This window comes from Rhinichthys klamathensis, unplaced genomic scaffold, assembly GCF_029890125.1.
Source record: "Rhinichthys klamathensis goyatoka isolate OS25496 unplaced genomic scaffold, OSU_Roscu_1.1 h1tg000328l_1, whole genome shotgun sequence".
In the NCBI taxonomy this organism is placed as follows: Eukaryota; Metazoa; Chordata; class Actinopteri; order Cypriniformes; family Leuciscidae; genus Rhinichthys; species Rhinichthys klamathensis.
This window is the reverse complement of record NW_026606843.1, coordinates 21,791-37,462: the sequence shown is the minus strand read 5'-3', so window position 1 is coordinate 37,462 and position 15,672 is coordinate 21,791. Positions and strand designations below refer to the sequence as shown.

Below are 15,672 nucleotides of genomic sequence, written 5' to 3'. Positions count from 1 at the left end.
CTGTGTGTGCATCCTCAGAAGTGACTCCAAAAGAAAAAGTGTATATTTGCAATCAAAAAGTTCAGGCTGTGAATGTGTCCTCAAATTAGGGACCGTGATAAGCAGTCATGCTCCAACCTTAATATAATTACTCACATCCCTTTCACCCTCCATCCCATAATCACACACTCTCCCTGTGACACACTCCTCCATGCTTGCCCTTATTAACAAGCCATAATGGCCTATAGATGGTCCATAAAAAGCTTTCTATTACTGTCAGTTACTGGAGGAAATAAAGTGATTCAAGCCTTGACCACACAAGAGACGCATATGAATCCAGCAGGAGAGGCTGTTGACTTATTAGTTGGTTTGTCAATTATATTAAAATAAATGTTGTTGTTTTTTGAAGGTCTGAAGTGCGAATTTTCTGAAGTTGTGTGTGTGTGTAATAATGACTGTATACATTTATTTACTCTGTGGCAACAATACATTCATAGAGTATATATATATATTCAAATCATATAATATAAAAAATAATATAAATAATTATTTTAGAAATACATTTTTTTTTTATCATTTACTGATTTAGAAAATCCAGTTTATACCATACAGAACTTATTTTTGTTTTTCTTAGTGAACTTTTCTTGTATAATATATATTAAGCCAAAAAACTAAATTGGTTTTGTCGTCCACAAGCAAGGTTTTGTCGTCAGTCTCCTTCTGTGTGTGTGTGTGTGTTTGAGAGCCAGACTGGGCCGTGTTGGTTAGGATGATGCTGCTGCCGTCTCAGTCGGTCGTTAGCGGTTAATTGAGCGGTAGGAGCCAAGACACGAGCAGGCCATCTGTTTGCCAGAGTGGAACATCTTGTGGCACTCGGCTCGGCGCTGGGCCACCGTGCCTCAGCCCTGAATGGTGCAATATTAATAGATCTGACCAAGACGGGAAGAGACGGACTGTGACAAAGAAGAAAGTTGAAGGGGGGAAAAAGTGGAAAGATGTGCGGTTGCTCAGGCCTTAAATGTGTTTTTTTTTTTTTTTTGCTGGCCTAGTTGGGAAAGAAGTTAATATTTCCACTGGCTCCATACAATTATTTTTATCTATCATTTTTAAATTATTATAATTATTTACATTTTAATTAAGTACGTTTTTGCACATCACAAGTTATTGTTGAGATTCAAATTTAAGGGTCCAATTTTTTATTTTTTTTTATAGTCATAAACATTTATTTTTATTGTGCTTTGTCCATATGATATTGGGATTTAGCATTTTATTGCATGTTAAGTGACGGTGCACGGGTCATTGTGTCACTTGCATCATCATATATGAGATTTTTAGATTTTTTTCTCATATTTTAATTTTAGATGTAAACAAATATTGTTCGCAGTTGTAAATAAAACTGATTATTGGAGTATGTTTTACAAGAAAAAGGCAATTTCAGTCTTTCACGTTTAATTCAACGTGTTAAGTGGCAGTTCTTTGTAATTATGTGTGAAATATACTAGCAGTATCTGAGTGACGATGGTTTCTACACCAATAATTTTTTACTTTTTTTTAAATACTCCACATATGCGTCACCAGATGAAGTTCTGAAAGAAAAAATCCCTCCTAGATAAACTTCTAATGACAAATTTTCCCCAGAGGTCAAAGTTGTCAGAAAGCTCGACAGATGTTTCCTTTAGTAGATGGTTTGTATGTCTATAAAGTTAGCGGCCAACTGGTGAGTAACTCAAGTTTATTTACTCACCAAAGCCAATTTTTACTCAAAATTGAGAGTTTATGCATATGACTGTGGGAAAACACACTTTTGAGATTACAAGATTGGACGCTTCTTGTGTAACACATCATGCACACACTGTATTCATATAGTATCTGTAAATATTGAAAGGTTTGAAAGGCGTCTGGCTGTCATATATAAGCACTTAACCGACATTTAGAGTAATGCAAATAGCAATAGAGCGGGTTTGCATCTAGGTCAGACAGACCGTTTGACGAAGAGACCGAGCTATCAAGTGCACGCGTCTCAAAATACACCGTACATCAGCTTTGTTGGAATCGTGCGTCACTGGACTTTAATGAAGCTTGCTGTCTTTGCTCCTGACGGGAGGTCAGAGGGTCTCGGTATCTCGCGTGCAACGCTCCCTCGTGACTGCCGGTCTCCTGTGAACGTCTCAGACATCGCAGTTCTCCTTGATTCGCGGCCCTTCGTGGGCGAGCGGCCCCCTCAAAGTGTTAATTTGCTAACGTTCCTTCAGAGAAGGCGTCTTAATTAAGTTTGTAAGATTCATGCCTAATTTAGTTATTATGTGAGGGATGAATGAGCTAATGAATGCAACAGGAGCCTCGCGGCGATCTCCACCCGCCTGCATTACGTGTGACTTTTCTGCCTATGAATTAATTGTTTGCACTTAACCTTGCACTCGTTTGTTTAAATGTTGGAAATAGACGGGGTGTTTTTAACAATATTTTTTTCGGGAGAGCTCGTCTCGCACGCTGCGGTTTGGATTTTTTTTGTGTGTGTGTCTTGGCGTGAAATGAGAGGCGTGCTGAAATTAGACACTTCGAGATCAATTAGCGTAGCAGTGTTGTCGAGGAGAAACTAGGTACGGGTGTACGTTTGACGAATGTCTTGACTTTACGGAGGTCCTGCTGGGGTCAGCGGCATTAAAAAAAAAAAAACTTTTTCTTCGCTGTTGACTGTGGTGCTTGTTGCTTTTGGCCTTCAGATACAGAACATGTGTATGTTGTATGCCTTTTATTAGACGATTTATCTAAAGTCCAAAATAAACACTCACCAAATGCAAGTGCTAATTGACTCTCTTGAGTCACTTAATAATATGCTTTTTTTTACTGCGAGAATGATGCTGATGTATGTAATGTGAGTGAATCAAATGAAAGACATGCTGTACAAATGTTTATTAAAGAAAATTGTTGTGACTCCCCTTTTTTTTTTCCTGAGTTATAATATATACAGCTGGATATTTAGGAGTCTTAGAGAAAAATGTGCATATTTAATGTAGTAATGTATAAATATACATACATTGACATACATACATGTGTATGTATCCTTCAGAAGTCATACTATGAGGGTTTTGTGCTCAATTATTACTGGTACTCAATTAATAATAATGGTTCTTATTATAATAATTGTTGTTGTTGCTTAACATTTTTGAGGAAACTAATAGTTTTTTTTAGGATTCTTTAATGAATAGAAAGTTTAAAAGATCAACATTTATTTGACAGAAATCTTTGTCACTTTTGATCAATGTTATGTTACATTGCGTTATGTTATGTTACGTTAGGATTAACGTTTCTGAAGCATTTGGCTGAAAAAGATGGCTGAGATCAGCTAATTTCATGCTCATAGTAAATGTGTTTTATTCTCATCATGTGCTGTTGTGTTTGCAGGGTTGGTTCAGCCCCGGTCAGGTGTTTGTTCTGGATGAGTACTGCTCTCGATACGGGGTGAGGGGCTGTCATCGTCACCTCTGCTACCTGAAAGACCTGATGGATTTCTCGGATAACAACGCCCTGGTGGACCCCACCCTCCTGCACTACAGCTATGCCTTCTGTGCCTCACATGTCCACGGAAACAGGTATTAGAATAAGTTTTTGTTCTTTTGTGCACATTTTCATTTACACGTATGCATTTGGCAGATACTTTTCTCCAAATTGACTTGGATTGCATTTAAGGTACACATTTTTGTTACCAGTTTTTGCTTTTCCTGGGAATCGAACTCATGACCTTGACCATATCAGTGCCATGCTGTACTGTTTGAGCTTACAGAATGGCTGAAGTCTTTCTGAATCTTAATAAAATTAATTATTTAAGTGTATATGTATAAAGATATACAGTATGCATACAATAAATATTTCAAATATTACTTTATTTGAAAATCATTAAAATGACTAATATATATATATAATATATATATTTATGTATAGTATATGTATTTTTTTTTATATCCAATTAATCACACATTTTTCACACTTCAAATATGGCTGAGAAATTACCCCAAAAGATAATATAAAGTCTTTGTTGTCTTAAATGAGAAAAGCATCAAATATATATATTACAAAAAGTAGCTTTAGAAATATTTTTTTATTTGATTCAACATAGAATTTGTTACACATAAACTTTTAGGTTACAACAGCCTTTTTTTGTATCTGAATTGGTATTTAGATATATTTACAGACCAATTATTTGCAGCTCAGAGGTGGCTTGTATGCATTTACACTATAATTACAATTGCATAAATTATCTCATGAGATTAATGGGTTTTTAATGGGTATTAAAGGGAAAATTCATCCAAAAATCATTTACTCTCCATGTTCAAACCTGTATGACACTCTTTCTTCTGTGGAACATAAAAAAAGTTAATTTAAAAAATGTCTCAGTAATATATATATATTTGTCACAGACAATTACATTTCAGATGGGATTGTAGATTTTTTTATTTATATATATAACTGTAAAATATTTTTTTGTATATTTACACATTTTATTGATGCCGATATTTTATTTTTGTTCATTGTCATCGGGAAAGTACTTTTTTTTTTTTTTTTTATAAAACTGACAACATGTGAAAAATGGTCTCTTATCATTTATATATAACAACAAGCACTTTAGCAATGCCCTATAGCCATTTCAAACTGCAAGGAACATTTGGTTTCCCGGGAGGTTGTGCATTTTGAATTCTCACGTATTAAGTGTTTGAAATCAAGGATTTCATTTGTGTTGGACAAATGAGAAGTCCCACATGTTTGATAGATCACAAAAAGGAAGAAAAAAAAACACTCAGAATGGCTTTTGTCCGCACATAATGGGTGGGCATACAAAAGGAACGAGAAGACAGAAGAAATACTTTAATCACTCGGGAGGCGCTCAGCGTGGCGGCCATGTTCAGCATCACTCAAAGAGAGACCGAGAGCGTCTGCTTGGCAAATTAATTAATGTTTCTCTATTATCTCAAAACGCAAAGCAATTAAACCGTAATTACAGAGTCCATTTGTGCTCCTGCTACATTTGAATAATTTCTCTTTGATAAGGCCTCTGAGGATCAGAATTTTATACAAGCTTGTTTTCTGTAATTGATTATGCGAATTATTGATGGTTTGACATTACTTAAAGACTAAAATAGGCTCGTGTTAGCGGTAAGAGCACTGACTGCGGCTCGTGGTATGAGCAATGTCCCTTGTCCACTTGTTGGCGAAGTCCTTTGTGTTCGCGTGTACTGAAAGCTGTTGGTTTTCCACTTACCTCGAATCACCCGTCAATTGACTGATTAGATGTTAAATACACACGGATGTGCTCCTTCTCTTTGATGGCTAATTTAGTCAATTAGGAACAGTAATGATTAGCCTCTCAAGATAATCATCAGTTACAAATGAGGAAAATTGGCATGAGTAGCTTTTTGTTGGAGGGGAGTGTTGTTTGAATAATGACAGTTCAGCCACGCAGTCGTGTGTAGAGAGTGTTCATGGGAATATATCGAATTTTTGTGCTGTTACTACTTTGGTACTTTGCTATACCCTTGGCCATAATTCAATATGACTTCTTTATGCAGTCCTGGTCAGAATTATTGGCACCCTTGGTAAATATTAACAAAGAAGCCTGTGAAAATAAATCTGTATTGTTAATCCTTTTGATTTTTTAATGAAAAAAATCACAAAAATCTAATGTTTCTGAACAAGAAGTCCAGGACCTCCAGCAGAAAAATAGGCCCACAACATTAAAGATCCACATCTGGTTTTTTTTTATTTTTTTTTACTTCTATCTGACCACAGAACCAGTTCCAGTCGTGCCTGACAACTGAATATGCTGGAGTTTGTTTTTAGAGGAGAGCAGAGAATTTTTTTCTTGAAATCCTCCCAAACAACTTGTGGTATTGTTGGTGCTGTTTGAATTTTTTATTTTATTTTTTGTATTTATTTGTTAGGCTTTCTGACCCCAAGACTAGTCTTTGGCCAGTCAAACTCTCCTCCTCGCCGTGCATTGGGACAATATAGACACACGTCCTCTTCCAGGCAGATTCGTAACATCTTTAGCTGATTGGAACTTCTTAATTATTGCCCTGATGGTGGAAATGGACATTTTCAATGCTTTAGCTATTGTCTTGCAGTCACTTTCTATTTTGTGATGCTCAACAATCTTTTGCTGCACATCAGAACTATACTCTCTGGTTTTACTCATTGGGATTGATGATTAAGGGAATTTGGCCTTTGTGTTTCCTCATATTTATATATTTATGAAACAATAAGTTACAATTTCATGCTCCTAGTCACCCTTGTGTGCTAAAAGAACAAATGAAATATCAATGGGAATATGCTTGAGATATAAATATGAAATATTTTACTCATAAGAATTTCTAGGGGTGCCAATAATTGTGGCCAATGTGTTTTGGAGAAAAACATTTATTTTCACTTACTTCCAATTGTTTTACTTCAATGAAAGATAAAGGATAAACAATGCAGATTTATTTTCCAAGCTTTCTTTGATCATATTTATCAAGGTTACCAATTATTATGACCAGAACTGTACATGTATTCAGTGTTGGATGTATTAAGGGAAATCCAATAGTGCACCAGTTAAGCATTGTTGTTCAGAAGAATTAAAAAATGATCTTTTCTTTTGATATTCCTTTCAAAAGTACATGACAACACAGTACAAGTAATGTGTAACTAGTAAAGTAAAGCATTACTTATTTATTTACAACAAAATATTTCAGTTACTTTTTATCTTATTTTAATCTAATGTGAAGATTATTTTGTGCACAGTTAGAAAAAACAATAGCCTTAACCCTGGTCCAGAGAACCTCTCATCTTCAGTTCAGATGAAAATGCATCCGCTCATCTGATCTAATGCGTCAGTCAATTACTCAAGGAACGGTTATGACAGTAAGCCTTTCTGACGGTGAGTGTGCAGCTTAAAACCTGTGAAGATTGTTGCCATCTTCTTTATCTTCACTACTGATCTTGCACCCACAGACTCCAAGAGCACAACAGTCAGAGACCACACACTTTTTCTGCAGTCTGGGAATTCATTTTCCCTGTAGGGATTTTTTTTAAATGGATCAATAAAAAGTTGTAAGCCGTGTGTTAGTGATGCACAGATCACAGTTCAGTGGGTCAGACGGGCCAAGTAATAAAAAATAACATTCCATGCGAGTGGGTCACTGGTGGATGAGATAAACCATTAATGATGGAAATATTAATGTGTTTAAAGCTGACTATCTACGCAGTTGCGAGGTCCACTTGTTTAAGCAGCAATGGAGTTGTCACGAACTGCTCTGAGACAAGAAGGTTGAGGATCCAAATGCAGTATTTATTGAACAGCGTAATCCAAAGACGTAATTCAAAGTACATGCAAGATCACACACAGGCAGGCAGTCCATACAAACAAACACAACAAGGCAGGGAACACACTGGCAAAAGAGTAATCCACGGAACAGGCAAGAAATCCAAAACCAAGAGACATGAAACCAGGGAGAATGCTCGGAATTGCAGTGTAACACTAAACAAGACTTTGCAGGGAATGAATGTGAAAACCAGGCGATTATAGTGTGAGTTAAACAAGGTAATGAGACACAGCTGAAAACAATGAGCGCTGATAAGTCCAGGCAGAGAATTATGGGAGATGTAGTTTGTGAGGGAATGACAATATTCTGATGTGGAGTGCCCTCTGGTGGCTCTCAAGGGCACTCCAGCTGGTGACCGTTACATAGCCCCCTCTCAAAGGAGGGGGCTATGGCTTCCAGATGCTCCTAAAATTGTCCAGGAGGGAGGTGGAGCGGAGGCGGACCCGGGGGCGGGGGTGGGATGGAGGGCCAGGCCCATGGAGTGGAAGAGGGCCTGGAGACTGACGCCGGGTTCACACCGGACGCGGAAGCGGCGCGGAACGGAGGCCGCTTCCTTTCGGCGCCCATGTTAACCTATGGTGTCATTCACACCAGACGCGGAGCGCAGCTCACGGTGCGGCGCAGCAGGCACGCACCGTGAAGCGCCAGTTTCGGCGTCTGGTCTATTTTTTCCGCGAGCTGCGAGTGATCCGCGTCAATTCCGGCAGGAAGTATTACACCAAGAAACACTCGACCATCCGGTCAATTGTCAAAATATAAGCAATTTTCAAATTAAAATACCCTATAATACCCTATAATCAAAAGATATAGGGCAAGGGCTCTCCTCCTGTCTACTCGCACTGGGAAACAGGAAGAGGAAAATAGATTTAATAAATTTGAAGAGAGGATGTATATTTCAACGGTATATATACACTACTGTCTACCATCTCTCTCTGGCTGCGTGTGTGTCTCGACAACGGATTAATAAAAGAAGTGTACAAACTTCTTGGTTACAGAAACATGGTGTAGGCCTATTTATATTATGAGGTTATTTACTTACCCATGATGTAAAAAAATAGCTCTAAATAAATAACTGAGCAGAAGCGCTTGTCGACCTCCGCGAAGAATACGCGTCTGGTGTGAACAGGCAGGCGCCGGACCGTGCGTGATTTTCCGTTCCGCGTCGCTTCAGCATCCGGTGTGAACCCGGCGTGAGGCTGAGCAGGCGGCCAGGGCGGAGCCGGCGCTTCAGGGGCAGAGGCGGCCATCTTGTCTGAAGACATCGGCCATGACGGGACCAAGGGGGTAATCCATCAGCCGGAAGTTGAAGCTGTCTCCGGGGGCCGCCATTGTAGCTGGCTATCACCTGCTGTTAGCATCCCATTGACTCCCATTCATTTTGGCGTCACTTTGACAGCGAATAACTTTACATCTGAGGCGTCCAAAGACTCAATTTGTCCATTATTTATTTCTTAAGAAACGGGACAATGGATAAAAGGCTCCATTACTTTGTATCTTACGTTATGGCCCCGTAGAAGCCATTCTTGTAAAAATAGGCTACCGATTGCGTCATAACCACGGGACGCTCTGTCGCACAGTAGAGAAATGACCGTATAGACAGAAGTAGAAGCTCGTAGGCAATCGTTTACTGTCTATGAGGCAATCGGGTGGACATGGAGGCATAAAGTCAAGGGAGAAGCCCATAGATAGAGAGTTCATAAAAGCAACGGGACAAAATATTTCAACAACAGATTTGTTTCAGATTTCAATTCAGATTTGTCTCGGCACAGCTACTAGAAGGTCAGAACGGTTGCTCACGTGACCTCTACGTCGTCAAGCTCAGTTTGAGCCTGCGCAGTGTGCTTGGCTATCAGGAAGTGAGTGCCCATGTTGGGCTTCAACTCTCTCCGTTGAAATCTATGGGGTCGCTGTGTCCATTTCTTTTACTGTCTATGGACGGGACGAGACTCTGGAAGGGCGGCCATGATGGGACGAGACTCTGGAAGGGCGGCCATGATGGGACGGCACTCTGGAAGGGTGGCGGCCATCTTGGGACGAGACTCTGGAACGGTGGTGGCGCTTGGTGCATACTGCCCCCTCCCAAAAAATGTCTAAGGGAAACGTCCACCTCAAACTCTCCGACAGTGAAGGAGGTACCAGTCAAATGAAGGGCATAATCTAGGAACTCGCTCAGTGATCCTCGAGCGAGCGAGTTCCTTGATGAAGGCGGACGAGACGTACTGCTATATCCATAGTGGCGAAGGAGGCAACTATGAACAGGAGGAGGCAAAACAGATCAGAGAGAATATGCAAAAAGGAGAATTAAAAATAAATTAATAACGCCTATATCCAGCCTTTGCTTGGTATGAATGTATTTAATTTCTCTTGTGTGTGTTGCATTGACGGAAACAGTGTAAAGCCTAGCTATTAAGGAAATGTAGTTTTGCCAAAGAAGAATTTTTTACTTAATTACTTAATGTTAATTGAACAGCAGCCTACTTCAGTGTAATACGTTACCATATCATCAGCTTAACATTGAGAATTAGAATGATTGTAATTTGACGAACGGGTGCGGATATCTAAATCAGAGAAAATCATATGGCAGGTGGATGATATTTAACAGTGGATTCGGGCGATGTTAAAGCTGATCCGTGCATCTCAGGGATCCGTGTGTTCACTGTGTATTCGGACTACCATCACACGAAACAGTGAAAATTATGTAATTAAATAAAAATATTATATATATATATTTTTTTTTTACATAATTTATATTATATATAAATATTTTATATATAAATAACACATTTTTCTTAAATATATATGCATGTGTGTGTATTATTTATACAAAATAATTATACACAGTACACACACATATATTATATAAACACAAACTTTTATTTTGGATGTGATTAATCACGATTAATTGTTGCCCAGCACTACATTTTTTAAATATATATTAATCTTTAAATTATATATTTAACATTTATTTAATATTCATTTTAATATTTATTATCATACATTTTTTTACACAAATTTGATTGTTTTAAAAAAAAAAAAAAAATTCCAACAATAGCTAAAAAACAATCTACAAATAGGCTATTGTAATCATACAGGCTATTCCGAAAACTTTTACTCAATTAAGACTTGTGCTCTATTGTGATGTGAAACGAAACCATTGAGTCTGTAAATTCTTAGATTTTAGGTAACGGTGTGTTCACCGAGACTCCTTTCAGACATGTTTGTCAGTGCAAACATCCTTGTGGCACATTTCAGTCGGTGTCGCCTGTGTTTGACTTGACAGATGCACCCTGGGCTCGACGAGGCTTGGGACTTAGAAGCAAGTACGCGAGAGCAAACGGACAGGTGTGTGAGATGAACTGGCGAGGGCGTACTGACAGCGACGAGAGTGACAGTAATCACAAGCTAACCTCTTTCTCACCTGTCAGTCTTTCTCTCCTCTCTCGCCTGTCCATCATGCTTGGCTGCCCCATGTGACAAGAGTATTTACCAGTCGGCACAATCAGTTACTCACTGTAAACATGACATACATCCAGGTCCTCACCCTTTGGATTGTCACTTCTGTCTTGTCCATTGGGTCTTGATTTGATCAGGATATACACCAACCCATCTGTCATTGAGGATGGAGTGCATTTGTATACTCTTGTAAAAACTGTTCTAGAACCTTAGGGTTCTTGACTCAATATGAGATGCTGAAGTACACATGTGTAAATAACGCGCTTCAATCTGAAACCAGTAGCTCATATATTTGCTTAAATTGGCATCTGCATTATTTTACAATAGCATTTAGCCATCTCGGGATATACATTTTATTTCAATATATATTGTGTAGCCCTAGTAGCCAAGACAGAACTCTTGCAAACGCACAGCTTTGAAACTAACAACCAACTTCTTGGTCATGTTGGCACGGCCAGACTTTCCCAAGACTCCTGCCGCTGTTTAACCCTCTTTGACTGGCCCCGGACAGGTCAACGTTTCACTCGTCTTAAACACACTCGCTTCATCAGGCGCCAACAATAAGTCGGCCCCCTAACAGGGCAGCACACTGCACCCGCTCCCACTAGGACTGCCAAACATGAGGCAGCGCTGCGTGAGGTGGAGGGTAACAAAACTTTCACTGCGGTTTCTGCACACTTGAGTTCCTTCACTTTGAAATGAAGCATCTCGGAGCTTGTTTGTGATTGTGTACTTATTGTATATATCTTAATGTTACATTTATGGTTTTGCAGACATTCATACCAAGCAACTTGTAAAAATGTAGTTGCACATATTATTCTATTTTCTGAAGAAAATGTGAATGGTGTTTGTCTATTTAAAATCCACTGCCAGTCAGGGTTGCCAAGTCTGAGGTTTTCCCGTGGAATTGGGATATTTTTAAACTGTTAAATGTTTTAAAATTTTTGACCTATTGCATAAATTATATTTGACTTAAATGCTTGTATTGAAATATTTGATATTCTCCCAAAGATAGAACTGTGCTAGAAGATTTGTGATCACTATGAAATACAGTAGTGGTTTTCATTTTGCATAACAGTTGTGTAAAATGTGTTTTAGGTATGGGAATGGCATTTTTTGAGTTTTGAAATTTGGGTTATGGTCATTGGGCTATTTTTGATTGGCCAATGGGCTAGTTTTGTTCTGCAGACCTGGCAACTCTGCTGCCAGTTTTCTTAGTGGTTGCTTATTGGCTCTGGTCAAGGTTGTTGTTGTTGTGTGTGTGTGTGTGTGTGTGTGTGTGTGTGTGTGTGTGTGTGTGTGTGTGTGTGTGTGTGTGTGTGTGTGTGTGTGTGTGTGTGTGTGTGTGTGTGTGTGTGTGTGTGTGTGTGTGTGTGTGTGTGTGTGTGTGTGTGTGTGTGTGTGTGTGTGTGTGTGTGTTTTCATTGTGACTTACACGTTTAAATTTGTAATTAAATTTTTTTAAATTTTATAATTTTGTCATTCAAAATTTTATATATATGTAAAATATAAATATTTAAATATATAAAATATTTGTTTTTTTTAAATATAACATTTTAATTTGTACATTTATTATTTTGTTTAATTTATTATTTTTATTATTTATTTGTATTCATAAATCACAATTTTGTCATTCAAAATGTTATATATATGTATATATACTAAATTATAAATATTTAAATATATAAAATATTTGTTTTTTAAAATATAACATTTTAATTTGTACATTTTATTGGGATTTAATTATTATTTTTATTTATTTTTATACATAAATGTATTTACTTTAAAAAAATGGTAGTTTATTTTACAAAGAATATGCATTATATTATATTGTATTTCCAGTATAATAATAGTAATAATATTGTATAATTTATATATCAAATATTTAAAAAATCTAAATGCACACACACACACACACACACACACACTAATATTATTATATTAATAATAGCAAATATTAGTTTCATTTCATATTAGTTTACAAACTGTGTACAAAACATGCACAAAGTTTTGCAATAATAGCTGTAAGTTGTCTAGGTATTATAATTATACAGGAGACTCCAAACATACAGTATATAAATTCATAAACACTTTTACTGGAAAATTATACCAAGACTATAATGGCGCTTTTCCACTGCTGGTACGGCTCAGTACGGTTCGGCTCGGCACAGCACGGCTCGGTTCGCTTTAAAGTGGGTGGGATTATAGTCTGACCGTAATACACTCACCTAAAGGATTATTAGGAACACCATACTAATACTGTGTTTGACCCCCTTTCACCTTCAGAACTGCCTTAACTCTACGTGACATTGATTCAACAAGGTGCTGAAAGCATTTTAAAGAAATGTTGGCCCATATTGATAGGATAGCATCTTGTAGTTGATGGAGATTTGTGGGATGGACATCCAGGGCACGAAGCTCCCGTTCCACCACATCCCAAAGATGCTCTATTGGGTTGAGATCTGGTGACTGTGGGGGCCATTTTACTACAGTGAACTCATTGTCATGTTCAAGAAACCAATTTGAAATGATTCGAGCTTTGTGACATGGTGCATTATCCTGCTGGAAGTAGCCATCAGAGGATGGGTACATGGTGGCCATAAAGGGATGGACATGGTCAGAAACAATGCTCAGGTAGGCCGTGGCATTTAAACGATGCCCAATTGGCACTAAGGGGCCTAAAGTGTGCCAAGAAATCATCCCCCACACCATTACACCACCACCACCACCAGCCTGCACAGTGGTAACAAGGCATGATGGATCCATGTTCTCATTCTGTTTACGACAAATTCTGACTCTACCATCTGAATGTCTCAACAGAAATCGAGACTCATCAGACCAGGCAACATTTTTCCAGTCTTCAACTGTCCAATTTTGGTGAGCTCTTGCAAATTGTAGCCTCTTTTTCCTGTTTGTAGTGGAGATGAGTGGTACCCGGTGGGGTCTTCTGCTGTTGTAGCCCATCCGCCTCAAGGTTGTGCGTGTTGTGGCTTCACAAATGCTTTGCTGCATACCTCGGTTGTAACGAGTGGTTATTTCAGTCAAAGTTGCTCTTCTATCAGCTTGAATCAGTCGGCCCATTCTCCTCTGACCTCTAGCATCAACAAGGCATTTTCGCCCACAGGACTGCCGCATACTGGATGTTTTTCCCTTTTCACACCATTCTTTGTAAACCCTAGAAATGGTTGTGCGTGAAAATCCCAGTAATTGAGCAGATTGTGAAATACTCAGACCGTCTGGCACCAACAACCATGCCACGCTCAAAATTGCTTAAATCACCTTTCTTTCCCATTCTGACATTCAGTTTGGAGTTCAGGAGATTGTCTTGACCAGTGACCACACCCTTAAATGCATTGAAGCAACTGCCATGTGATTGGTTGATTAGATAATTGCATTAATGAGAAATTGAACAGGTGTTCCTAATAATCCTTTAGGTGAGTGTAGTTTATCCGCTCCTCAGCAACCAACGAGAGGAACGTCTGCACTTCGTCCACTGACCACGATTCAGCCATTACTTTTTTGGAAGTTTTCTTTCTTTCTTTTTTCTTCAAGCAAGTCGTTTTAAAACAGGTGCTACAGCGGTGGCTGACTGACTGTTACTATTTAAATCTAGCGGGTTTGATGTCTTGCAAATACAATGACGCTGGTAGTGACGATTCTGTCTGACCAATCAGTGATCTGCAGTGTTTTCACGTCACATTTTAGTATCGGTACGGTACGCTTGGAACCTCAACAGAGGTGGTACCATTTAAAGCGAGCCGTACCGTACCGTACCATGCAGTGGAAAAGCGCCACAAGTGAGCCGTGCCGAGCTGTACCGTACCATGCAGTGGAAAAGTGCCATGAGATGTCATTCATGCAGTTTCAACAAAACGTCATCTATGTTAGCCAGCGATTTGACAAGCTGAAGTTGGCAATCAGAATTTACAACCAAATATCACAGAAAATTAAATGTTTACATTTTTCAAGGTCTAAAACTTGCACGCACATGATCAACACGACATACAGCGACGGTTCCATCAACTGGCCCCAAATTCTCTCACATTGGCCCCCGGCCAGTGGGACGTCCTTATTACAGAGCCCTGAATAATGATAGCAAAAGTGATGCCTTCCTCAGCAAACACCACTAATAATGTTGTGTTATGTAAGGTAGAATTGGATGTGTTTCAAGGTTTGAAGGATTCGTTTAGCATTAGTCAAGTCAATGGGAGGATGTGTGAATTGTGAGAGACTTAATTACTGACTGAAGTCGCAAGGCTTTGGTAGTCGTAGGTTTTGGTGATGTACTGAGAGCTACAAACAAGCAAAGACTTTAAACTAGAGTGATTCTCCCTCATGCTAACAGTTCAATTCCCAGGCCTCTTGTTAGAAGCAGTTAAACTAAGAGGCCTTCCTTAAGAACTAATGAGCCTACACAGTACGACAGACAAAGACACTGAGATTAAAGGGTCGATGTTGAGTTTATACACTCCTTAGCCTTTACCATAATGCAAAAAGGAGATTTTTTTTTCTTTTCATTTGTAGGCGCTGATCTCTCTCCCCCCCATGCTCGCGCATACACATCTTCTGCCGCTCTTCACACTCCCTCTTTGTGTTCTCTCGGGATTAGCTGGCTCTTGTCAAAAAGAAAAGGCGGATTTCATTTAATGGAGAGAGGGATTTGCAGAACAGACAGGTTTACAAGTTGCCTTTACCTCTGCGTGTAAGGAAAGCGCTTTCTCTACAGCGCTAAGCTGTGCCATTCAGAAAGTGTGGAGGGTTTGGATAGCGTGGCACAATGGCTTCTAACTAAACTGCCCATTGTCGACAGTTAAAAACTGAAGTTTGGAATGATTACTTTAGCGATTAAAGTGCAATTGTGCAATGCTTAGTGGTTGAACATATG

The 15,672-nt window shown here is 38.8% G+C and overlaps 1 protein-coding gene across 8 annotated transcripts in view; it reads left to right on the top strand.

Annotated features, from left to right (window-relative positions):
• Positions 1 to 15,672, top strand: part of cadps2 (Ca++-dependent secretion activator 2) — a 162,104-nt gene that overhangs the window by 124,654 nt on the left and 21,778 nt on the right. For all 8 annotated transcript variants that reach the window (XM_056271902.1, XM_056271894.1, XM_056271898.1 and 5 more), the window contains one exon: positions 3,385 to 3,572. In XM_056271902.1, coding sequence (XP_056127877.1) covers positions 3,385 to 3,572 — 188 coding nt within the window. The remainder of the gene's footprint in view (positions 1 to 3,384; positions 3,573 to 15,672) is intronic.